Below are 26,097 nucleotides of genomic sequence, written 5' to 3'. Positions count from 1 at the left end.
GGAGGCCTTGAACTCAAAAGATCCACTTGTCTCTGCTTTCCAAGTTAACAGCACACCCAGCCCTCACTCATGCATAACCCCGTCTTATAAGTTAGCAACACAGTAATAAAATAAATTTCCTTTTGAGGAAGTTAGATGTTAAACTAAGAATGAAGTTCAGGTAAGTTCTGAACTGGAGTGTTTAATGGAGTGGGTTGGAAATTAGCTGTTGGCTTTAAAAGCATTACTAATGTGGTTAATTTTATCAACTTGACACAATCTGGAACCACCTAGGAAGGGAGTCCTAATGAATTGTTCAGAATAGGTGGCCCAGGAGCACTTCTGTGGGGCTTAGCTTGATTATACTGAGGTGAGAGCACCCAAGCTGAGTGCCACTATCCCCTTCGGCAGAGTGCTAATCCTGATCTAAGTGAAGAAAGTAAGTTGAGCACAAGGTGCATTAACGTGTTCCTCTCTGCTTCTTAGTTGGATGCAATGTGATCAGCTGTCTCAACAAGCTCCTGCTACTGTGACTTCACCACAATGGTGGCATGTAACCATAAACTGTGAGTTGGAATAAATGCATTCTTCTTTAAATTGATTTTGTCAAGGCATTTTATCAGTACAACAATAGGAAACAAAACTCAGGCAATTAGTTTCTTGTTGCCATGACAAAAATACCCCAGGAAACAAGGGAGTTAGATTTGCTTTGGTACTTGGTTTCAGCACCGGGTCATTAACTCCACTGGTTTCTGTTTTGGGCAGTAATGAGAATTAAACTCCTGGCCTTGTGCCTGCTGGGCAAGAGCTCCACCATTCAGCTACATTCCACCACTTTTTTTCCCCCTTGAGGAAGGGTGAAGACTCCATATGGACAAATGTTTACTGATTGTTGTTAGCGCTTATGCAAGTTGAACAAATTAGTAGTTGTAGAGTCTCCAATGACCATGGTTTCACTAGCTTTATAGTTTGCAAGGGTTCTAGTACCAGGCAGTATCACTCTTGTTTAGTGTCTCAAGTCCGATTAGAGAGCTCTTGGTTCCAAGGTTTATTTGCCATAACTGTAACCATAGGGTTCCACCCACCTCTTAACTTTCCATCCTGAGCATGGTTGAAGCAAATGATGGTGAAAATAATGTTTATGGAGCAGTAACCCACCTCATGGCAGCCAGGACGAGACCCAGAACCAGACAGAATCTCCTAAAACATGCCCTCAGCAACCCACTGCTTCCATAAGGAGTCACCTGTTTCCACCTCCTCCCAACAGCCAATTGGATTATGAATCTATCAGTGGGTTAAATCTACTGGGTGAAAGCTCATGATCAAATGCCCCTCCCCTGAACACTGCATTCCATAACATTTCACACCCAAACTCTAGAGGACATATGAGATTTACCTTTTTAAAAGCACTGTGTTGACAAGTCTGGAGGCATTCAACTACTGTGTATTCCTTGAGGCCAAGGCTGAACTAAAGCCTGGGGCACAAGATCACTGTCTAAGAAAATGACTGAGGCTTCCATAGTAATGGACGTGGAAGGAGGTCAGGGTGGGATGGCGAGAGTAGAAATAGTTGGGAGCTAGAGTAGTGATGCCAAAGATTCTGGCTTGTGCCTACAGTCCAGAAAGCTAAGCAGGAGGGTTGCCATATGTCTGAATGCAGCCTGGCCTAGAGTAATGCTCAAACCGGTCTAGGCTAGAGACCCTGCCTCAAAACATAAAAAGATATTAGTGGCTTGGGGTAGGATACAAGCAAGAGTATTTTTGTGGGTGTTAGTCACTTAGGGAAGAAATGAGGATAACTTGAGCGATCTTGAAAGCCTGAGTTGGTAGAACCACGGTAGTATTTAGTATTGAATGTTTTAAGGGGAAAACTTAAGAAAAAACAAACAAAAACTAGCTGTTTTCAACCAACCATCCTTTCTCCAATTCCTTGCGTTTGTGAGAATGAAGTTTTTTCTTTTTTGGTTTTTCGAGACAGGGTTTCTCTGTGTAGCCCTGGTTGTCCTGGACTTGCTTTGTAGACCAGACTGGCCTCGAACTCACAACAATCAGCCTGCCTCTGCCTCTCGAGTGCTGGGATTAAAGGCGCCACCACGCCTGGCAAGAATGAAGTTGCTTTCACTCAAAATGCACCTTTTCCTTCTCCCAACCCACTTTAACAGGAACTGGTTTCTAATACGACCTGAAACCCTGTCTGTGCTCTACCGCTCATGTCCTACGTTGAACTCATTCCTATAGCTTTCTTAGGACTCTCCTGAGATGCCTTATGAAGCTCTTTGTGTCCAGGATGACCTTCCTCCTTCCTGCCTCATGATGGATGAAGTCCTAGGCATGTGCACCCAGACGCACCTTGCAAAGTCTGAGGAACTGAACCCAAGGTTTTGTGCATGTCAAGCAAGCACTCTTACCAACTAGGCTATATGCTCAGCCCTGGAGATTTCCCAGAACTTTGTTTCTGTCTTGTCTCTTTCTGTATTCAGTACTACTGTACTAGAACATTCTGTACACATGATAACAGCAGAGTTTCATTAACATATTTAAGTTAAGCCAAAATCTAAGATTACAAGTAATTTTCTTTTTTCAGTTTTTTAAGATAAGGTTTCTCTGTATTTGTAGACCAGGCTGCCCTAAACTCACAAAGATCCACCTGCCTCTGCCTCCTAAGTGCTGGGATCAAAGGCGTGTGTCACCACACCTGACTACAAGTCATTTCTGTATTCAATACTTCAGAAAACATACTGGAAAACTTTAACAAAGAAGACAAAACTTCATATTAAAATCAATAAAAATTAGGTAGATCCATTTATTTTGGGTGTATTTTACAAGTATATGTTTGGAAGGGCTATTTGACAAACTTCAGCATTAACCGCCAACTCTACAGACATCTTTAACAAGAAAAGGCAACTATGTTGGCCCTTTGCACACAGGCAGTGTCCTACTGCGTATCAAATGGTGGGGATGCAGTGACAGATCTGAGGGCATGGGACTAAAGGAGTTAGATGTTTTTACTGCTATTTAGTTGATCAACACCATACAAACATAAATTTATGGGTTTCACCACCACCCGGAATTTACAGAACGAAACCCACAGGTCTCCCTACTTGGAAGGCTGGAACTACTAAGAGTATCCAATTGTCATCTATAAACGAGACATCACAGGTTCCCTTGATCCCAGTTTCTAAAAGTCGCAGTGACAAATAGGAGAAAGAGCCAGGTAAGCCTGGCAGTGCATGTCAGGTGGGATCAACACGGTGCTTTAGAAAATATCAGTTCTTACAGTGGGCCCTGGGGTGGACATAGTGAGGGAATCGGGTTACAATGAAGTAATGAGTTTGAATGTTGGAGAATGTGACGAGGCCATCACAGACAAGGCCTTGGTAACCACTCAGAACAGCTCTTTCCATAGGCTACCTGCTTCTGACCATCAAACACTAAGTTTAGAGCAGAGTTTGGGTTGGTAGTTCAGCTTTGATAAGACTTTGTGATATTCAGGTTAAAAAAAAAACAAGTCTGACTCAGTAATGACTACCAATACATATTCAGAGGTATACTTTGGTTGCATCAAGTAAAAAGAGCAACTAGTTCTAACTGTGGAAGTAATAACAAGTAGAGGCCTTGTCATGACTGCCTTGAATAGTTTGGACATATTTCCAGACCAGCGAGCGGTACAGGAGTCTCTAACAACTCATGTAACAAGACTATAAACATGTTCCCTCCAATCCATCCAGATGCTATTACAACTAGACACAAGCTGCAACTGTTAGTCAGACAGAGCTTCCAAGATGCTTCTCGTATCAACTACTGAACAAAACAGATTTAGACTTTAGCCATTTTCTCTTTAGTATTTTTATCAACTTCAGTTTACTCTAAGATTAAAATTAGTCATTCCTCAGACACAAGTTTGACATAGAAATGGACAACTTAGCTCAGTTCATCAAAATCTTCACTATATTATGACCAGAGCCTGCAAAAGTATCTGCAACTAAGTTTTGAAGCAGAACAAAAACCAGGAAAATGTAAAGACCTTCTCTTAAGCACCAATGGAAGCCACACAGCTCTACACACACCCTTAGCAGGTCTTTCCTTGTGGAAAATCCTGAGATTGTATTTAAGCACTGCTACTTTATAGAAGGCAGGTTGGTTTAGTGAGGACATTTACTTTTTGATGAATATAGTGATAGTGTATTTGGGGGCACTTAGTATCTCACAGATCCTCAAGTCATGAGGTAGGTTAACTATCAGTGTCCTACTTTATAAATCAAAACTCAAGCAGGTGTTACTTGTCACAGATTTAGTCTGGTATTCAGGAAGAGCACGGTCACTCTTATCTCGGATTCATCTAGCTAATGTTTGAACTTAATGGTGATGGGCTTGCAAATATGGATGAAGAAAAACAACGAAGGCTAGATAGCAATCCCATGGTGAACTGCACATCCTACAGAATAACCCATTTGCTCAGGGCAAATGCATCTACATAGAATTGAGCTGTAAAACTGCCAAGGTGGAGTGTAAAGTGTTGCTTCTCTGCCTCAGGTTGAGTGAAGCAGGACCAATTGCTAGTGTAGAACCATGGGAAAGCAGGCACACAAATGGAGCCATAATACAAATGATGCCTGGATTCCATAGGTAGGTATATAGGCCTTATCCCAGCCCAAGATGAAGAGGAAGAACTGTATCAGCTCAGGCTGCTGCCACTGCTGCTGCTGCTCAATATGCTACGGCCTGACATCCTAGGGGAGAGCTCTAACAGTAAATGTGTCCCAGTGAAGTCTGCTAATGCTCCCACTAACACATAAACCACAAGTAGAAATAAATTGATATTTTATTAAAATAACACATATAGAAGATACCTAAATAGTTTAGCGTTTTACCTATCATATATAAATCACCAATTGTTGTAAGCCCAATTCTCCTAGATCATCCTAATTATCTAATGTTATTTACCAGAATTCAGCTTATTTTGACATAGTTTCCCAGACCGATCTTTTCAACTACTCACTTCACTTTAAAGTTCTCTTAGGGATAAGAGTGCAGCTCTGTGGCCAGTGCTTTTTACGCACATGTGAGGCAGTGCTCTGATCCTCAGCATAACAAAACCCACAAAAATCCTTTTATTTAAGCAAGTTTAAAAAGTAAAGACAGACACATATGCTTTTATATAAATGGAACAGCCCAATACAAGTCACAGTAGCAAAGTAAAGAAAAGATAAGATGGGGGTTGAGAAGAAAATAGAAGGCAGAGAACGCAAGCCTTTTACTTTAGTATCCCCAAAGTTGAGTGTGGAAGTAAAAAGTTTCTACATTAAGAAAATTTATATAAATTTTATGATTTTTTTTTGTAAAAGTCAAAATGAAATGTCCTGCATAGAACAAAAGATATGCCTAAGCAACATATCATATTTGTACAAGGCCACTGAAAGTCATGAATATTAGAAACAAATGAAAAAGCTTAACTCTGTAGCAGGCTGAGTATACTTCAGTTTGGTATTCTAATAAACTCAAGACTGTAAACTATTCTTATACAAAAGCAGTAATGGCAGGCAGATTTGTGTAGGAATTCTTGTGCTTCCGGTTGGCACATCATCTACTTTCTAATATGATGAAATTAATACAGACATTTGTAAAAGGTTGTGCAAAACTATTGTATTTACAAAAATGGCACAAAAGTGAATGCAATAGTCAGTGCACATGCACACCCATTCATGTCTTCAACAAAGAAAGCTGTCCCCACACTGTAGAACCGAGGAAGAGTACTAGCTGGTAAGCACTGGACTCACACAAGCCACACCAGAACGGGCAAATATCGCCCAGGTAAGATGCTCTTGTTAAAGCTGTAACAGCAGGTTTAAGGCCATCAAGTCCAAGCAGTTATTCAAATCTTTTGCAGCCCATTTACTTGTGTTTGAATTATGTGACTTGTCTTCCAACTTGTGGTCTTAAACTTGTCTTACAAAATTCAAAAGGGAAATACAGAAGACATCAATACAACAGAAGTTCTATTAAATAAGAGTAACATACAAAGCTGTAACTATGAGGAAGTAAGGAAAGCCAGAGCATTAAAGCTGTAAAACTTACTCGCTACTTGTTGGAGCCAGCCTTACACCAGTTAGGCCGTATGTACAATTATTGTCATGCCAATTACTTATGCTGCCATTACATGTCCTTTGCATCAGTGCACCATGAAACTAACCAAAACGTCTACACATGTATGCTCCTTTACAATAGTAGCACACTGCCACTGCCTGCAAAGCTGTCAGTCTCAAAGGACGTAGTGAGTGAAAGGAAACAGAAAGAGGGTAAATAACGTAGTAAGCAGAAATAAAAGACATTAGAGGACTCATGCAGTTCAGCTCTTTTAATCAGCCAGCCAGCTTGCTAGCAACCAGGGATGGTTTCCGCTGAGGAAGGTCCTGTGGAGTGGGGATGTGGTCACCAGTGACCTCTGTCTTATCCGGGGCTGCAGCGGGAAGCTGCTTGTTCTTCATCTTTGCTTTCGCCATGTTGTAGTCCCCAGAATCAAAATACTTTTGCTGCAAACAAAAACAGAAAACTGTATTAGAGTTTTAAAGTTCTTTGCTACCATTAGACTGATTTTGGTTGGAAGAATAAAGAAACCACAGCCCTCTAAAACCATGATAAATCTGTGATGCTTTAAGAGCACTGGCTGCTCTTCCAGAGGACCTGGGTTCAATTCCCAGAACCCACATGGCAGCTCAGAACTGTCTGCAATTCCAGTTCCAGGGCATCTGACACCCTCACACAGACATACATGCAGGCAAAACCACCAATGCACATAAAATAAATAATTTGAAAAACTGGTGACAGCTGAAGAGCAAACTCAGGATAGTCTACAGGCAAACGCAGATGAATTTGCTTGAGTTCTGGCTTATATCCATCATGTTTAGCTGATTTTTATTGGATGTCTACTATAAACAAGCTAATGTATCATGAGCTAGCAAGACATAAAAATTGATCAAGCAAATCAACCATCATAACTTTTAAAATCACAGATGCTGTAGTCACTAAAATCTGAGTTTGGCAAAAGAAAATAATGCAGTGATGAAACAATGGCCTGGATAAATAAAGTAGCTGGGACTCAGCTTAGTGTATGGCTGTTGAATGAACAGGTCTCACTGGCTGGCTCACCCTGACTATTTGATAAGCCAGATCTGGCCTATGGCCAATGGTCTATGATTAGAAACTACTTTTCAGATAGCATTGTACAAGTTTCATATGGAGCGGTTACAATGAAATGTGGGCCAGGTACTTCTGAAGTTGTAAAACAGGTATAGAATTCTTATGTCCCCCAACTCAAGAAGCTGCTTATATCTGAGTATGTGCGGGCACACCTGGAACCCCAGCACTCAGAAAGTGGAGGGCAGGAGAACAGACATTCAGGCTTGACTCAATGACATGACACCCTGTCTTTAAAAGGGAAAATGGAGCACTGCTTCTTTTACTGGTTGGCATCTGGACAACAAAGCAGCCTAGTAAATTTCTTCCTTTACTTAATGTACATACAAAGTAAGAAATTTAACACTGTACAAATTAAAACAAGTCTTTGTTGCATTTACTTATTTAGTGGGTGGGTATGTGTGCTACAGAGCATATGTAGAGGTCAGAAGGCAACTTTCAGAAGTTGGTTCCCTCCTCCCACCTCCTGAGTCCTGGGCACTGAACTAAGGTTAAGGCTGTCAGGCTTGGTACCAAGAGCCTAAGCACTGTACAATTTCCTACATTTTAATAAACTCAGTTTTTAACTAGAACTATTTTAAACTAAGAAAAAGTTAATCATAAAAGGGTCTTATCTAACTGCATATTGAGATCTGCTGTAAAGAAAAATAATTATTTTCTACCATGGCTCGAAGTTAAACATATATATATATATATAATCACTGCCTGATCATTAGAACAAAACAACAAAACTCTCCATAGATAATGAGCAAAAGGAATGTTACTATGAAGACAGTGCAGCTCAGTTTGAACAAAGACGGCTACAAGGGAGCAGAGCTGACACTGACAGCAAAGGAGACGGATGTGTCTCAGCTCAGGAGTCAATGGACATAGTCTAGCAGTGGTATTAGCTATTTAGCAATTTCTAAACTTCATGAGTTTACAAAACAAAACAAAAAATCTAAAACTGGCCATGTATGCTAACTACTTTCTACAATCCTGAAATTTGGAGTCTGTACAGCAGGAATTATCAGTACAAGTGTGAGGCCAGCTCGGGCTACATAGTAAACTCCAGGCCAGTGTGAGCTAGGAGGAAACCCTGCTTCAAGCAGAACAAACCCCTTAAAACCTGATAAAACGTACCTTAGATAGAAGGCAACCTTATAAGAGCCTCTCTTCACATACACTTTTATTTATTTATTCACTTGTTTATTTGAGACAATATCTCATTTAGCCCAGGCTAGCTTCAAACTCTAACTTGCTATGTATCAGAGGAACTCCTGACCCTCCTGCTTTTTCACCCCAAGTGCTGGCATTACATGCTTGCCACCACACTCGACTTCCCACTAAAACCTCCAGCACTGACAATATGTATGTGACCACTTAACATGACAACTGCAAAGTCATGTTTATTAGTCTTGGTCTTGGTACAAATATAGAAAATCACAGGCTGAACTGTTCAACTCCTTTGTGAATTTGATATAAATCAAGTACATGGCTTTATTGTTAAAGGCCCAGTGAAAATATTATATAATGTTAATTTTATAACACCTGCCCCTGCCGGTATGATACAGACCTAATACAGTAACTGAAAGATATTCAACCCTCTCAAATAATGCAGAAACTAAGTCTTTTAGCTTGTCAGCTATTATGACAAAGGAAAACTGGGGCCTAGAGCCTTGTATCTCAGACTTTTTAAAAATTCTAGAACAACAAGAAAAGCTTATTTATTGACAATTTGGGGAAATAAGGAATCTTAAAATATTCACATCTCAAATTCTATATAATTATTTGATTCAAGTGTCATCTGCTGCACTTACAACCATTTACATGTATGATACCAACTTTAAGATCCATTAATTCTGCTGTGAAGAAACCACTTCCTAAATACTAAAAACCACTGAAGTGCAAACAGGAATCTAATGCTCAGGATTATACAAGATTATGTCATAGCTGAAAATACACCTAAGGCTACAGCTCTGTAAGTAGACAGTACATGTGCATTCTACGTACCTATCCCTGGATTCTTAATAAATGCAGTTCTCTTTGCTATTTCTACTTACATGATCCTTGCAATCATATTTTTAAAGAACCACGTATTTTATTTTATTGATTCATTATAACTTATTAACTACCTCTCTGACACTGAGCATTGGTGCAGCTTCTAATTATAGTAAAAGCTGTATGGGGAAAACAGCTTCCTGTCTGAAGACTTCCCCCATACTGAATATCCTCTCATTATAAGAGATCAGTCAAAGAATGTGAATACTTCCATGTTCTTACAAAAATATTTTCAAAATTAAGAGTCAATGATTTTAATGTTTATACAAACAAATGATACACTAGTTACACTCAATTTCAAGCTTACCAACAAGAATTATTCTAAATATTTTTTCACTTTGAATGAATTTAGTATCATTAAATCTAAATTTTTATTTCTATCATAAATATAAATACCTTTTGTTTTAACAGTTATAGTTCCTCTGTTAAATTTCTCTATTTAGAGTTATGCTAATGTTTTTAAGGCCCCTGATTTTTAGAATAATTTTCCTATTAAAATCTGCATTTTCTATATATAACATAATTCTTTATATTATTATTTGAAAGATGTGAATTTTTTCTTTTCTTAATGTTAAAGAACATTATTTAAATAAGAAATAAAAAATTATTTGATATCTTTAAAAATCACTTGTTAAAAATCACTGTTTTGAGTTTGAGAAGACAGTCCATATGTAACTATGGTGCACACCCACAGACTTGTTTTTTGTACAAGTAGCAGATACCAATATACTTAAGGTATTTACCTAAAGAGAAGCATAAGCTAGCATCATATACAGTGTCTTTTACATATACTTTCTTTCTCTTGATACCTATATGATAAAGAATTCAAGTGTGTTTTAATTATAATTTTCTCCATTTTTTTTCAAACAGAAGAAAGGAAAGGAAACAAACAACAACAAAACCAAGTAGCACTACTATTTCAATGCTAAGAGAAGAAAAAAAGGGGACACAAAGAAAATACAGGGTAGGTTTGAATTATATCTACTTTTACATTCTTACAAAGATGACAAAATATCTGTATTACAGAAAGGTAGTGGTTACAAGAGCTCTTTTACATTATCAACTATATTATGCTACATATTGAAATACTTTATAATTTAATTTTAAACCTTAAAATTGCTTCTTTTTACATATATATATTTATGGTAGGAACCATGGAAAATATCGACTAAGACAGACACACCTACCTGGAAGTACAGAGATAAAAACACAGACATCCATGTCAGTTTGTCAGCACCCTGAGCTCACAGGAAAACATGTGAAGACACTCAACAACTTACCCCTTTCTGCAATCGTTTCCTTAAAAAGTCAGAGCCGCCAGGCTTTTGTCCCAAGTGAGGGTACCTTGCTTTTAACTTTGCTTCTTCAGCTTTCTCTGGACTAGTTACTTTATCTTCCATTTCCTGAAATAATTTCAAGTAAATTATTTCGGTTACAACTGAGTTGTTGAAAATAATTCAACTTTGAATATCTAGATTCTGGTTTTCGTCGTTGAACGCCAAGTAATACAGCCTCTGACTGAGAAATCAAGCACAGGAACCTTTCAAACGCCTCTATCTTTTTTTCTCTACCGTCCATGTGATCGCTCTATTATAGCTGTGAAACATGTATCACACCCCACACACAGGATAAAAATACCGAGACAGCTCAGCTCTCGAGTCTTGCTTGCAGTTACTTTCCAGTCATGTATAATACATTTTTAGTTAGTCACCTTCTATGGAGCTCATCAGCTCTTTGTCTATATTTAGAGAATTTTCCTAATACTATCAAAAATCTCAAAGATCTTTTTTATTTTCCACTTATTTAAAACCATGCATGATTTTAAACTCTTCACTAGGCATTAGCAACAGCCCAAATATTAGCATACTTTTGCTAACTAAATTAATTCAGAAGACCTTGCTATCTGTAAAGGGAAGAAGTAAGCTCATCAATCCTCACCCCTGGCTGGGTGCGACTGCTCAGGCCTGTAGCCACAGCAGCCAGGAATCTGAGTCAGGGTGACTACAGCAACTCCAAGGCCATCCTAGAGCGAGTAAGTTCCTGCCTCCCACCACCAACAAGAGAAAATTCTGTTCATGTCAAAAGATCACGTACTTCAGGTATCAAAGCCTGCTTTCTGAAAAGACTGTCATTAAATGCCCCCCCCCCCCCCCGGTGCTAAGAGTTAAACACAGGGGCGCATGAGTGCTAGTTAAATCCTCTAGCACTTGGTTATACCCTGGTCCCTCTCATCATCTTAAACACATTTTCTCAAACACCTATCTTGACTCAGTACATGTTCTTCTGTAATTTGAAATATTTTTGTAATCCTGAAATGTTATTTTACAGGAAAGAATTTAGGTTTCCTGAGATGGGAGGCTGGACAGCTGGCAAGGACACTTTTAGTTATCAGACTCATTTCTCTGAACTGACAAAATCACACTTTGACACATTTTGAGTCTCTAAAATTATTTATGAGGTAAAACAGCAGAAATGTTAAATCTATAAATGTCAAACCAACTGTTCTTATATAGAAAGTAAATAATTTACCTGGGAATGTTTTTAATCTCACGCATTTTCTGTAAATTTTCCTCAAAATTAATTTATACATATTCTGTTCACTTTATGTATTATCAACACTTGACCCTCAACAACTCTCTTTACCCCAGTTTATGTCTTAGAGGATTTTGAGGGGAAAGGTGCTGATTTTCCCTCAAAATAGCAGATATAAGACTCTAAGTAATGAATTTTTTTTTCCAGAAAATATACAGAGTTCAATACAACATGAACCCTGGATATATTTCAGTGCCTAAGCATGTCAACACGCTGCTTATCCTTACCATTGTCACATTTAAAAGCTAAGTCAAGTGCCACGGTGCACGCCTGTGATCCCAGCCCTTGGGAGGCAGAGGCAGGTGGATCGTTGTGAGTTCGAGGACAGCCTGGGCTACAAAGTGAGTCCAGGGCAGCCAAGGCTACACAGAGAAACCCTATCTGGAAAAAACAAAACAAAAAAACCAACAAAACAACAAAAAGCTAAGCCTTCACAAGCCCACTACCTTCGCTGGTACTCAATCCTAGTCATATGCTCACGTCTAGACAAAAAAAGTAACTGCAACATCATCATTCTTGAAGGAGGTTTTTTATTTTTGTTTGCCTTTGAGACAGGGTTTCACTATAGAGGTCTGGTTGGCACAAAACTCACTATTATACACCAAGATGACCCTGAACTCACAGAAATCCACCTGCCTCTGCCTTCTGAGTGCTAGGGCAGTTCTTTAAGGAGTTTTTCAAACCTGATTTTAAAAATGATTTTGTCTTACTATGTAAAGCTGGAGAGTTAATGCAAAAAATAAGGAGTGCAGTCTACTGCAAGGTATGCTAGACAGAACCTTAGCGCCATCTAGTGGCTAGGTCAGTCTTCACCACGAATCTACTGCAACCCATTCATATTATCAGAGCTGCAATTTCAAAGCAAAACTGGATGGAAGGCTCTATTTTGGGTTTCCCTGTCTAGTTAGCCCATTTAATATAATGCTTATTGAAAAGAAGCCAAAATCAACTGCTGGCCTTTAGTCCTAGCACTTCCAAACCTTTTTAGCCAGAGTCAGATTTTCTTGGTCCAGGAAGACTGTGCAGCAGGTAAAGGAGCTCACTACATAAACTTGACAAGCTGAGCTGCATCTGACTCTGCTGGTGGACGGAGAGAACTAAGTGCTGAGAGTTGCCTCCTGACCGTCACATGTAGCACACATGCACCCGCAACCATGCTCAGACAAGGAAAAAAAGGAAAAAGAGACCAGGAACTACATGTATAGAGACACTTTCTCACGAAACAAAACCAAAACCAAAACACACTTCTTTCAATTACTACTTAAACCGAGGAGCTTGAGAGTTTGAGACTAATTAGACCACATCTCAAAACAAGGGCAGGATAGTGAGAGGGAAGAGGCAGGAGAGGGATGAAGGAAGAAGAAAGGGACTCCAAGTTTTTCTTCTTCTTCTCTTTTAAAAAAAGTTTTTATTTAATTAATTTATTCAGATTATATCTCAATTGTTATCTCTTCACTTGTATCTTCCCATTCCTCCCTCCCTCCTTCCCTCCCTTTTTCATCCTACTCCCCTCCCCTAGACCGAAGGGGACCTCCTCCCCCACCATATGGTCACAGCCTATCAAGTCTCATCCTGGTAGCCTGCTTATCCTTTGAGTGCCACCAGGCCTCCCTACCAAGAGGACGTGGTCAAATTTGGGGCAACAGAGTTCATGTCAGAGTCAGTCCCCGCTCTCCACACAACCGTGGAGAATGTCTTGTCCATTGGCTAGATCTGAGTAGGGGTTCAATGTTTACTGCATGTATTGTCCTTGGTTGGTGCAGTAGTTTGAGTAGACCCCTCCTGGGTCCAGATCCACCTGTCATGATGTTCTTGTAGGTTTCTAGGACCCTCTGGATCTTTCTATTTCCTCATTCCCCTGTACTTCTCTCATCTAGAGTCCCAATAGGAAGTCCCCGCATCTATCCCAATCACCTGGTAAGTGAAGACTTTCATGGAATATCCCTTTTGGGCATCTACCATGTGAGTCTTTCTGGGTCTGGGTTAACAGGATGATCATTTCTAGTTCTACTTCATTTGCCCACAAATTTCAGGATTTCCTTGTTTTTAATTCCAATTCTTCAACTTCCTTGCCAGTACAATTTCCTAGATGAATTCAAACTTTGCTCTCTATTCAACAAGAGTAGGAAAGATAGGAAAAGACAGGACCAAGCTATACTTTAAAATGTAGTTAAGCACTATCAAGACTTCCACAAAACTTTTCATGAACCATACAAAAACATTCTTAACCTACTAAAGATGCAGACATCTTAGGATCTTATACAGTAAGTTCAAATTGCTGGACATTCTAACATAAGTACAGATGTTTAAAAAAGATTTATTTATTATTTATGCAGTATTCTGTCTGCATGTGAGCCAACAGGCCAGAAGAGGGCACCAGATCTCATTGTAGATGGTTGTGAGCCACCATGCAGTTGGTGGGAATTGAACTCAGGATCTTTGGAAGAACAGACAGTGCTCTTAACTTCTCTGAGCCATCTCTCCAGCCCACAAGTACAGATTTGCTTATGGAGACATAAACACATGGGGTGGGTTGGAAGGGGACACTGTGGTTGCTGGAATTTAGCTATTCTTCCTCTTCCCTGCATGCTTCCCCAAACAGTACAACTAGCAGGGTAAAACTACACTTCCCATACTACATTACTATTAGACAGCCAATGGTAGCCATAGCAGATGAAAATGTGTGGGAGCAAAGAACCCATTCTTCTCTTGACCATGCTGTTTCAGAGCAGCTGGCCCCTGTGAGGTCCTGCAGTGGGGTGTCCACAATCAGTGGCTCCTGCAGCAGTAGCTCATGGCAGTAGCTTAGAAGAGGCACACTCCAGACAGCACTTACTCCTACAGTCAGAGACACTTTTCAATCCGTCACTAAAAACATTTCTTTTCCCCTTCTGTTCTTCTAACGCTTTCAAGAAATTATAAGCTAACACCTCAAGCCACTTCCTTTCTGTTTGAAATATGTAGCTTTTGTTCTTGTCTTCTTAATAAAAATCAAGTGATATAATTTATACCTGTAGTTACGCTAAACATGGAAGAGGACACAGAATCTGCTGTGCTTACAGGTTCTTGGACATCAAAGATATTCTGGGACATTTACTTTAGCTAAGAATGAAAACAAGGGCTGGAGAGATGGCTCAGTGGTTAAGAGCACTGTCTGCTAGTCCAGAAGTCCTGAGTTCAATTCCTGGCAACCACATGGTGGCTCACAACCATCTGTAATGAGATCTGGTGCCCTCTTCTGGCTTGCTGGCACAAATGCAGACAGAATACCGTATACATAATAAATAAATCTTAAAAAACAAAAAAAAGGTTTGAGATTAAAAGGAAATATAAAACAAAGTAGGTTATATATTCACATGCTAAATCTTATACCCTGGATGTCTTTTATAAAGGGGTAGAAAGATGGACCAGGAATGTAGCTTGTGTCAGAAAGCACAGAGGCTCTGGGCTCACAATTCAGCATCTGAGAGGGAGGGGAGGAGGGACAGCCAACAATAAAGGACTGGGTGTGGTTCAGTATGGAGCATTTGCCAAAAATGGGCAGGGCCCCAGGTTCAATTACAAGTGCTATAAAAAAAAAAAAAAGAGAGAGAGAGAGACAAAAAAGAAAACCATGTAACAAAATAGTATTTTTAGAATTTAAGTGTTTATAATTTGGAAGTCCTGATGGCTTATACTGACTGTCAAACTTGACAGGAACCAGAATCTCTAGGCACATCTATAAGGGAGTTTATATATGGATTAAATAACTAGGTGGGGCAAGATCTATCCCAGATGTCGTCAGTATCATTTCATAGGCTGGGGGCCTAGACTGTATTAACAGAAAGAAAGGAAGGAAGAAAGAAAAGACTGCAGAGATGGCTCAGTAGTTTAAGAGAGGTCATACAGCTGTGAGGACTGGGAGTTTGGATGCTAACACCCATGTGATGATGCAGCAAACACTTGGCACTTCAGTTCCAAGGGATGTGATTCCCTCTTCTGCATCACGCGTGCACTCAACATAGACTCACTTGTACACGTGTGTACACACACACACACACACACACACACACACACACACACACACACTAAATATGGGGGTAGCTAGGAAGAAAGACGAACAACATTCATCTCTGCTTCCTGGCTATAAATGCATTGGCTCACATTGCCATACACTCTTAGCCATCACAAATCATATCCTCAACTCGGAGAAAAAAATAAGCCCTTCCTGTAAGTGGTGCACACCTTTAATCCCAGCACGCAGGAGGCAGAAGTTGGCAGATCTCTGAGTTAGAGGCCAGCTTGGTTACAGAAATGAGTTCCAGGACAGCCAAGGCTACAGAGAAATCCTATCTCAGAAAACAAAACAAAAAGAAATAAATCTCAGCACTTGGGAGGCAGAGGCAGGTGACTGTAAGTTCCATGCCAGCCTGGTCTACAGGGTGAGTCTAGGACAGTCTCGAAACTGTGTCTCAAAAAACCAAAAACCAAAAAAAAAAAAAAAAAAAAAAACCAAAAAGAAAGAAAAGAAAAGAAAAATAAAGAAGCCCTGCTCTCTGTGTAGCTCCCATGGTGGGCATGGGATGGCAAGTGCTACTTACTAGTCCCCGATGATGATAAGGTACAAGCCTGTGTGCTGTGTACCTGCACACAGGTGTCTGATCCTTGCAGGTAGGTCCCAGCACCACAATAGGGTTTGAAGACAACCAATGTTTTGTCCTTGAAGAAAACCTGACCAGCACTAGAAATCCACTCAGGAACAGGGCTGTTTTACCTAGCTTCCCTACTAAGCTGCAGAGTGAAAGCCTGGGCTTTAGAATCTCCCCCTTGGAGCTGACTGCATGGCAGGAAGGCCTAGGGGATGATTTCTGCCAATTCAGCTATGAGCAGTGCCAGGGGCAGAGAAGCCTGTTCTGCTGGTTACTGTGGACTCTGCTGCTACAAAGGATAATTTCTGCCTGACTTTAGGCAGATCCTAAGAACTCTTGGTCTCTCCTAAGTTAATCCATGCGAACAGCTTTCAACTTGTCGGGCAAGGAAAAGAAGTCTTGAAAGCAGCACATGTATGTACCAGAGACACATCAGTAGCTGGGTGTGGCAGCAGATACATCTAGTGAGACGACTTGAGAGGGTCAAACTGCATAAATTTACTGAGACCTCGCTGTGCCTCTTCCCAAAACAGAATGCATGTATTTATATTTATTTTATGTTACAAATAGTTGGTTTTATTTTTTTAAATTCCCAGTAATTGTTTTTACATTTATTTACTTATGTATGTCGTGTGGGGCATGTACTTGTCTCAACAACACCAGTGTGAAAGTCAGAGGGTAACCTGCAAGAGCCCACCATGTGAGATCTGGAGATCAAATTCAAGTTGTCAGGCTTGGAGGCAAGAACCTTAACATTCTAAGCCATCTCACCTGTCCCTGATAAAATCCTTTGAGGGGCGGGGAGGAAGACCCGATCAGGTGTGACTATGTATACATTCCTCGCATTCAGGGGTCTGTGGAGTTCATGGTGAGTGTTCAGGGCCTGCCCACGGCCCACTCAAACTGTGTATGTGTGTGTAGACTTGATTTAGTGGCAGATCAATTGCTTGGGAAACAGAAGACCTGAGTTTAATCCACAGTGGGGGGCGGGGAAGGGGAGAGGGACAATAAGCAAAGAGACTAATTAGATCAAAAAGAGAAATTACTAAAGACAAAGTTGTAGAACAACAAAAAGTAAGAGCCAGGCAGTCCCAAAATTCCCAGCAAGATTACAAGTTTGAGGCCAGGTGAGCTTTTGTAGCTTAAACGCTGGGCATACACCACTAACCCAAACACTGTGAAGTAGACGCAAGATGATTGGAAGTTCAAGGACAGGATGTGATAGGTGAGATTAGGTCTTTAAGAAGTCAGACAGACTTGGTGGCAAGGCCTTTAATTTAATCCCAGCACTCAGGAGAGAGACAGGTGGATCTCTGAGGTCAGTCCAGTCTATGAAACAAGTTACACGACAGCCAGGGTTACACAGAGAAATCCTGTCTTGAAAACCAAAATAGCCAACCAAGCCAACCATCACCAATCAAGTCAACCCCCACCCCAAAATCCCCCAAAAGTAAGGGGCCACTTGTCACCAAGCCTAAGGACCTGAGTTTAATCCCTGGGTCCCAGATGGTAAGAGGAGGGAACAGACTCCCCAGCTGTTCCCTGTTCTTCACATATACACTGTGATATATGGGTGTGAGCACACACACATCTCACATTCATTCTCTCACTCACTAATAAAATATAACAAACGTTAAAAAACTTAAAAAGAAATATCAAACTCAGGAAGAAAAATTGTTTTAAAAATTCAAATCTGATTTTGAAATTTTATTCTTTAAATACTCTTGTGTCACAGGTTTCTGTATTTTAGCAACACGTGATGAAAATAAAGTATATTTTTATAACTAAGTGTTTTTTTTAGCAAATGGTGGGAAGAGCATCAACTGTCTTCCTATAGTGTACACATAGAACAGAACCTAATCTTTATCAAATGTAAACATAGACTAAGACTCACACTTGTATTTTTGTGAGTTTTATTGTTAGAATACATTAGAAACCCTTTGTTACTAGGGTATTAGCCATGAATACATACACAGAAGCATTTAAGAGCTGGAGTCCAACAGAGCAGCACCAACAGTAGCAACAGGCCTTCAGGAAAGTTTTAGGCCTGGGGATGTAGCTCAGCAGTAGTGCTTGCTTCACATGTGTACTGTATGTCCTAGGTTCAATCTCTAGTCATGGGGGTAGCCAAATGAGTATTTTATATTCTAGTAAGCAGAATGTCATCGTTTTCTAGCCTGTGGCTAAGTTACATAGCATCAGCAGTAAAACCTAAGCACTGCAGTAAGTGCCGTCTGCGGAGCAGTATGCTCACTAGTGCACTGAGTAAGTAGAATTAACGAAGGCCAACAGACCTTTTAAGATATAGGAAGGCTCAACTACTGCTATCAATTTATAGAAAATGACCTTTGTCCTGTAAATTCTTACTATTTGCCAGTGCTTGGCATTCAGTCTCCAAAATCAACACAATGTCTTTCAATTGTTTCCATAAAACAAACAAAAAATCTACATAGGTAGGCTGACCATCTGCTTGAGAATATTGATGCAGCAGAAGTTTTAGCATACACATCCTGCACAAACAACGGAAGCAATCTAACAAGCTGGTAGGGCTTGAGCTGTAACTCCGTAGTAGACCATCAAACCTAGCGCGCGCTAGGCCCTGGGTGTCATCCCTCCTACAAGATAGGAACATGACTGAAACCCCAGTACGCAGAAGGCAGATGCAATAGGAGTTCAAATTCATCCTTGGCTACATCTTGAGTTCAAGGCTAGTCTGAGATAAGAGACTATGCTGAGCAAATTTAAAAAAAAAAAAAAAAAAAAAAAAAAAAAGAGAGAGAGAGAGAGAGAGAAATCTGAAAAAGAGAACATTATTCACCTTACCAGTGATGCAAGGAATAACAAAATAGGTCCAGAAAATACTAAAATTAACTATGATTTTTAAAAATCTGGGGGGGGGGAAGCTATTATATCTACTGTTAAATACTGACATATGGAAACAGATGATACATTCGATTAGGGATGTTCAGAAAAATGTATTGGGCAAGTTTTGTCATAAGACACCAGAGTGGGCTTGGAGAGATGGCTCAGTGGTTAAAAGCAATGGCTGTTGATCCAGCACCCACATGGTGGCTAACAACTGCTTGTAACTCCACTCTGAGGTGACCTGATGCCCTCTTCTGGCCTCCCAGGGCACCAAGCAGCACACATGTACACAGACATATGCAAGCAAAACACCCATAGACATTAAAACAAACAACAGCTAATAAGAGATAAATGTCATGTGTAAGATTTAAGGAGCCTCCTGTGAGGAAGAGAATACTGGCTTTTTGGGTTTGCCCTCTGTGCCCTTTCTCATGGTTTAATGAGCTTAAGATGTCTGAAACTGGGACAGCCATGCTACATTAAGAGCTGAGGTGCTAAAAATCCTGGAAACCTTAGAACCATTCTCTCAGTCCTGGGCTAGTCTCCTTTTGTGCATCTTTGCCAAGAGAAAAAAAATAACTAACTTCTATCTTGTTTAAACAAGTCCTAATTTCATTTTCTTGACACATGTAATCAAGCATAATTCTGATTAAAGAAAAAAGCATGTAGGATTTAGACACACAAGAAGGAAGCATCAAGAATAGAGCAGAGCAATGTGGGCAAAAAAAGGACTTATGGAAGATGAAACAAGTAATGTGATGAAAGGAGGCTGAACATCAGGCTGGTGAGCTTGGACTTCGTGCTGTGACAGATAATCAGGGCAGATAAACTTACTCTCAGACACGACTGTCCAAGGTCACCCAGCACCGTCCACCTCCAGGCAGCCTTTGAAAGAACTTGCAGCCAGAATGGAACTAGAGGGCTAGAGGTTTTACACTGAAACACTGTATGTAACAGTTCCCTTCCTCTTCCACAATGCACAAAAGCACCAAGCTTGTCTTTTTGAGGGGAGGGGGAGGGGAAGAGCGCGTGTGAGCTAGCTAGCCCTGGCTGTTCTAAAACCAGGCTGACCTAGTGGAACTCACAGAGATCCACCTGCCTCTGCCTCTAGTGTGCTGAGATTCAAGGTATGTGCCATCATGCCCCACCTGTATCTTTTAGAAATATATATTATTTTAAAGTTTGTGCGTTTTGTCTGCATGTATGTCTGTATACTACTCATGTGCCCACAGAAGTCAGAAGAGGACACTGGATCCTCTGGAACTGCAGTTACAGATGGTAGTGAGCTACCATGTAGGCGCTGGGAATTGAACCAGATCCTCTGGAAGAGCAGCCAGTGCTCTTCAACTGAGCCATCTTTCCAGCCAGGTGTTCTTTGAACACAATATTTCAGTTAAGAGCTCTACTTTGGCTAGTCTTTCTAAGGCACTAAACTTAGTTTGATTAAAATAATCTCTATAAAGCTGGGTGAGGTGGAGCACGCCTTTAGTCCCAGCACTCTGGAAGGCAGAGGCAGGCAGATCTATGTGAATTCAAGGCCAGCGTGGTTTACAAATCAGGTCCAGGACAGCCAGGGCTACCCAGAGAGACCCTATCTCAGAGAACCCAAAATAATAACCACCACCACCATCATCATCATCATCATCTCTAGAAAATTTGCAACTGGCATCTTAAAAAGTAGGTCAAAGCTAATGTTTTATACTGTGTCACTATGAGCTCATTCTGTTATACTTGGCTATGTAGCTCCGGTTGGTCTTGAACTCGCACCACTTCTGCCTCCTGACTGCTGGAATTATTAGCTGCCTGGCTAGAACTAATTTTAAAATGTTAAGCTGTCGTCAATTCTAAATAGTTAAATGACCTCGTAATTTATGCTAAAAGGAGAACTTAGGCGTCACATGGCCTATGGGATAGTTAACTTTTAACAGCTGCTACCACTTATCAATATGTTAGATATTTAGTTTCAGCACAATACCAGCTACAATGAAGTTTATAGATTGCTTTTGTTTGTGTTTCTGCTTAAGACTGATACAAATTAAAGAGACCAATATGTGTAGTGTTATGCTCACACGTATTTAATTAATATCCCAATTAAAACTAGAGGAAAGCCTATCAGATGTTTTAAAAATTTTGCTTTTTAATTTTATTTCCATTAGTCTGTGAATTTCTTTTCTTAAAACGTGAGTGTACATCATTCATAAGGGGTAGAAACATCGACCTTGTCCTACTCCATGCAGGGTCCAACTATTTTAAACTTTTCAAGGCAACAAGCTAACTTACTATAAAACCTTAAAATCATTTTTAGCTGAATACTTTGGCTTTAACTGAAAGGTCAACTGGGCACAGAGACAATAATCAACTTTTTAGGTCATGTAACTCCTCTTCCAAATAGAAGAAACAGGTGATTTGGCTCACAGGAACATAGAAGTGACTTTGCACATTTCTCTCCTGTTTAAGGACAGAACCCATGACACAGGCACTTAAAAGTGTACCGCCAATCTTCAATTCAAAAAGGAGCATTACATTCTCAACACCCTCTAACTGGTATTAATGACAGTAGCTATAAACAAAGGGCCTTTAAAAAATGCTTAAAGAGAAAAAATAAAGAGAAAGCCTTAAAAGTTAGCCCTGGTATTAGGTATTGTATTAGGCTATTTTTAAAAATAATTTACTTAATTTTATTTTATGTACATTGGTGTTTTTGCCTGTATTCATTTGTGTGAGGGTGTCAGATCTTGGAGTTAGACAGTTGTGAGCTGCCATGTGGGTGCTAGGAATTGAACCCAGGTCCTCTGGATGATCAATCAGTAGCACTCTTAACCACTGAGCCATCGCTCCAGCCCTGTATTAAGCTATTTTAATCAACAGTATTTATATTCTAGAAACAATACTTCAAACTTGGCAACATATTAACAGGTCTTATAAATTATTGTAGCTGGGTGTGTTGGCAGTTGGACTGTAATCCTTGAACTTGGGGGGTTAAGGCCAGAGGATCACTTCAAGTTAAAGGCCAGTGCAAGCCCCTGCCTAAAAAATAATTAAACAAGCCAGGCTCGGTGGCACATGCTTGCAATTTCCCAGCATTCTGGAAGATAAAGGCAGGAGGATCTCAGTGAGTTCAAGGCCGGAATGGTCTACAAAGTGAGTCCAGGACAGCCACGGCTATACAGAGAAACCCTGTCTCAAGAAACCAATAAAGACACAGGGACCAGCAAGCTGGCTCAGTGGGTCAGGGCTCTAGGCAGCAGTCCTTACAAACCAAGTCCAGTCCAGGAGAGCGTGGCAGATGGAGAAAAGCAGCCACTGCGGGCTGTTTTCTGACCTCTACCCAAACAACCCTCCAAAACACAATACATTTTTAAAGAATAAAATTACCTAACACATTATTATGTATGAAGTTAAAACTGAGCTTCATTGAAGTGTATTCAAGACAAGACAGACATGGGCTTTGTGTTCCTAAGTTCAAAGCAATTATAAACACACCAAAAAGTGTACAATATGAACAGGTAATATTTAAGACTATTACTAAGACCATAATCCTTAAACTGTATGCACTTTTTGGCTTCAAAAATTCATTGCTCAGCTGGGCCTCATGGCACAAGCTTATATAACCTGAGCCACTTGGTGTCTGAGCCTAGAGGGTCACCAGTCAAGATGCCTTGACTAAAGTGGGTACAAGGCCAGCCTGGGCAACTTAGTGAAATCATTCAAAATGACAAACAAGAAGAAGGTTTGGGCTAGCATGGTAATGGAGCAATAGTTTCCGGGCCATCCTCTCAAGTGGGAGCTACACCAGCCTTGTCTCCAAAGACAAAATAGGGGCTGGGTGGCTAGTCAGTCAGAAAGGGCCTGCTGTGTACACACATATTATCTCTTTCTCTTGATGTTCTCATGAAAATAGAGGGGGACCCCAGGAGTAGAGCTCAGTGGTAAAGCCCTTGCCTAGGTTTCCCCAGAGGCCCTACTGCAGAAAGAAAAGGAGAGGAAAAAAAAAAAAAAAAAAAAAAAAAAAAAAAAAAAAAAAAAAGCAAAACAAACAAACAAAAAGCCCAACAACAAAAAACATTCATTCTTGCATCCAAATAACAGAGTAACTTTCTATTGTTTTTATTATCCTTGTTTTCACCAGTTATTTTACAATTACAATCAGAACAGAACTATCACAATGGAAGAAATAATAGAGGAAAATTTAACACGATTAAGAACATATGGAATGGGCAAAGAACACCAATCTATAGTGTAACATTAAGTATAAGCAGTGTTTAAACATTAGACTAAATCCCCTTTACAACCGATATAAATGATCAATTAATTAAATTTGAGACGGGATCTCATTATGTAGCTCCAGCTGGCCTGGAACGCACAGAGATCTGCCTACTTCTGCCTGAGTGGTGGAATCAAAGGTGCAGTTTGACTTTTAAGAAAAATTTGCTGGGAACTCTCCATAAACAATAATAACAATAACAACAACAACAATAATAATCCCCCAAAAAACCGAGACCAAGGACTTTTCTTTGCAAGGCCTCAGAATTATGATGATGGAGAGCGGGCGGGCACTACCCCGGATAAACATACAGGTCTCATACTCACAGCACAGGTGCTAGCACATTTTCCTTCATCGCAGAAATACAAATGAGCTGACAATTCTCGACTTTTGATCAAGTACCACATGCTAGCCCCACCTGGTAGCATTTTTTTTGACCCAAAGGTGTTTACATTGGCCTCACAAGCCATAGTGGGAAGCAGGCATTATTACCAGGACTTTACGGACGAGAAAACTGAAGCCCACAGGTTTTAGGAACAGATCACGGGGAAGGGGGGGGGGGGAAGGTCACACGATCCTAACCTAGATCTGCAACGCCGCCTGAATGGAGACACCGCCTTCAGAGTTAGCAGCAAAGCTTACAAGTTGTCCGAGCCCTTCCGGGGCGGGGGTGGGGTGGGGTGGGGTGGGGTGGGTGGGTATAGACCACGTCCTAAGCAAATAAAAGCTCACTATAAAACTTGAGTTCTTAGCCAGAGCCGGAGTCTTAGCTGTCTCTTAATACTTAGGTGACACACCGAGGCACAGGAGAGAGTTGAACCCTCCGGGGCCGGGGGTGCGGGAGGAGTCGATCGCCGTGTGTGGTGCCGCCAGCGGAGGGCTCCGGGCGGCCTCCCCCAGGCCGCGCTCCCGCAGGCCCGCCAGCCTAGGCTCCCGCCACTCCCGGTCCCGCAGGCCCATCGAGCCGTCCCCGCACACTCACCTTTTGCTCCTCCGCCGACGCTGCCTCGGGAACTTCCGCGGACATGGTGCTCCTTCTGCAGAAGAGTCGCCAGGAGAAAACTGATTACCGTGGGGCAAGACCGCCCTCCGCCTTCTGCCGCTCCCGCTGCCCGCCGGGCTGGCGGCTGTCGCCTTGTGACGACACGGGGCCCCGGGCTCCCGCCCGCCGTAGCTCCCGCAGCCCAGGCCCGCCAGACTCCCGCGCCGCGCCCTTACCTATCTATCCCCGCGCCTCCGGCCCTGCGACGCCCAAGCACTTCCCCTTTCCCTCAAAGGTTGCGGCTCGCGCCTCACCTCACTTCCGGCCATGGACGCACAATGCTTCCTGGGAATTGTAGTTTATCTGTAGCGCCCTCTCTCTCTCTCTCTCTCTCTCTCTCTCTCTCTCTCTCTCTCTCTCTCTCTCTCTCTCTCTCTCGCTCCTCTCTCTCTCTCTCTCTCTCTCTCTCTCTCTCTCTCTCCTCTCTCTCCTCTCTCTCCCCCTCCCTCCCTCCCTCTCTCCCTCCTTTCCAGACTACTCTGACCTCTCAGTAACCCATCAGCTTGATCTGTCTTCTGCAGTACCTGGGCTTTGCTTAACCCCAACCACCTTTACTTTCTCAGTTCCTCCACCTTGCTTCAGCACAACAACAACAACAACTTCTTCTTCTTCTTCTTCTTCTTCTTCTTCTTCTTCTTCTTCTTCTTCTTCTTCTTCTTCTCTTCTTCGATTTTTCAAGACATGGTTTCTATAGGTAGCCTTGGCTGTCCTGGACTTGCTTTGTAGACCAGGCTGGCCTCCTGCCTGTCTCTGCCTCCCTGGGTGCTGGGATTAAAGGCGTGCATCACCACGGCAGGCTTACAATGGCTTTCTTCGTACCTGCTTGTCAGTCTACTAAGCATATAGCTATGGCACATTTGGTTCCGGGGAAATGTTCCTTAGAAATCTGGGGATAAGGTGGTCTTATATGTTCAACTAGTAGGGATCAGAAGGTGCCTGGGAGTCTGAGGCAGAAGGATGGCAAGTCCATGTCTGCCTAGGCTATAGTGTAAATCAAAGGCCACCTTGGGCAATTTAATGAGGCCCTGGATCAAGAGGCACAGTCAGTGGGAGAGGGTTTGTTTAGCATGTGCGTATTCTTGCATTCATTCTCTACAGTACCAGAATAACAACACATACAAATACACAGACAGACAGACACACACACACATAGGCAGAAAGAGACACACACACACACACACACACACACACACACACACAAAGACAGACAGACAGACAGACACACAGACACACACACACAGAAAGAGAGAGAGAGAGATACAGAGACAGAGACACACACACACACACACACACACACACACACACACACACAGAGAGAGAGAGAGAGAGAGAGAGAGAGAGAGAGAGAGAGAGAGACTTAGCTCAGTAGATGGATCGGTTGCTGCAATGCATGTCCCTGTGTTTGACTCCCAGAACCACATAAAACCATGCCTGTATAACTAGCACTGGGGTGGTAGAGGCAGAAGGATCAAGAAGTTCAAGATTGTCCTCAG

The 26,097-nt window shown here is 41.3% G+C and overlaps 1 protein-coding gene across 1 annotated transcript; it reads right to left on the bottom strand.

The window, feature by feature from the left end:
* Positions 1-6,319: 6,319 nt before the first annotated feature.
* Positions 6,320-24,881, bottom strand: Arpp19 (cAMP regulated phosphoprotein 19). The gene is made up of 4 exons (XM_051140183.1): positions 24,787-24,881; positions 24,545-24,601; positions 10,494-10,616; positions 6,320-6,509 (listed from the first exon to the last, which is right to left on the bottom strand). The coding sequence occupies exons 1-4, from the start codon at positions 24,871-24,873 to the stop codon at positions 6,339-6,341; spliced, it is 438 nt and encodes a 145-aa protein (XP_050996140.1). The 5' UTR covers positions 24,874-24,881; the 3' UTR covers positions 6,320-6,338.
* Positions 24,882-26,097: the final 1,216 nt, after the last annotated feature.

The sequence above is a fragment of the Acomys russatus genome, chromosome 32, assembly GCF_903995435.1.
Source record: "Acomys russatus chromosome 32, mAcoRus1.1, whole genome shotgun sequence".
NCBI classification, from domain to species: Eukaryota; Metazoa; Chordata; class Mammalia; order Rodentia; family Muridae; genus Acomys; species Acomys russatus.
This window is presented reverse-complemented; position numbering and strand designations above follow the sequence as displayed.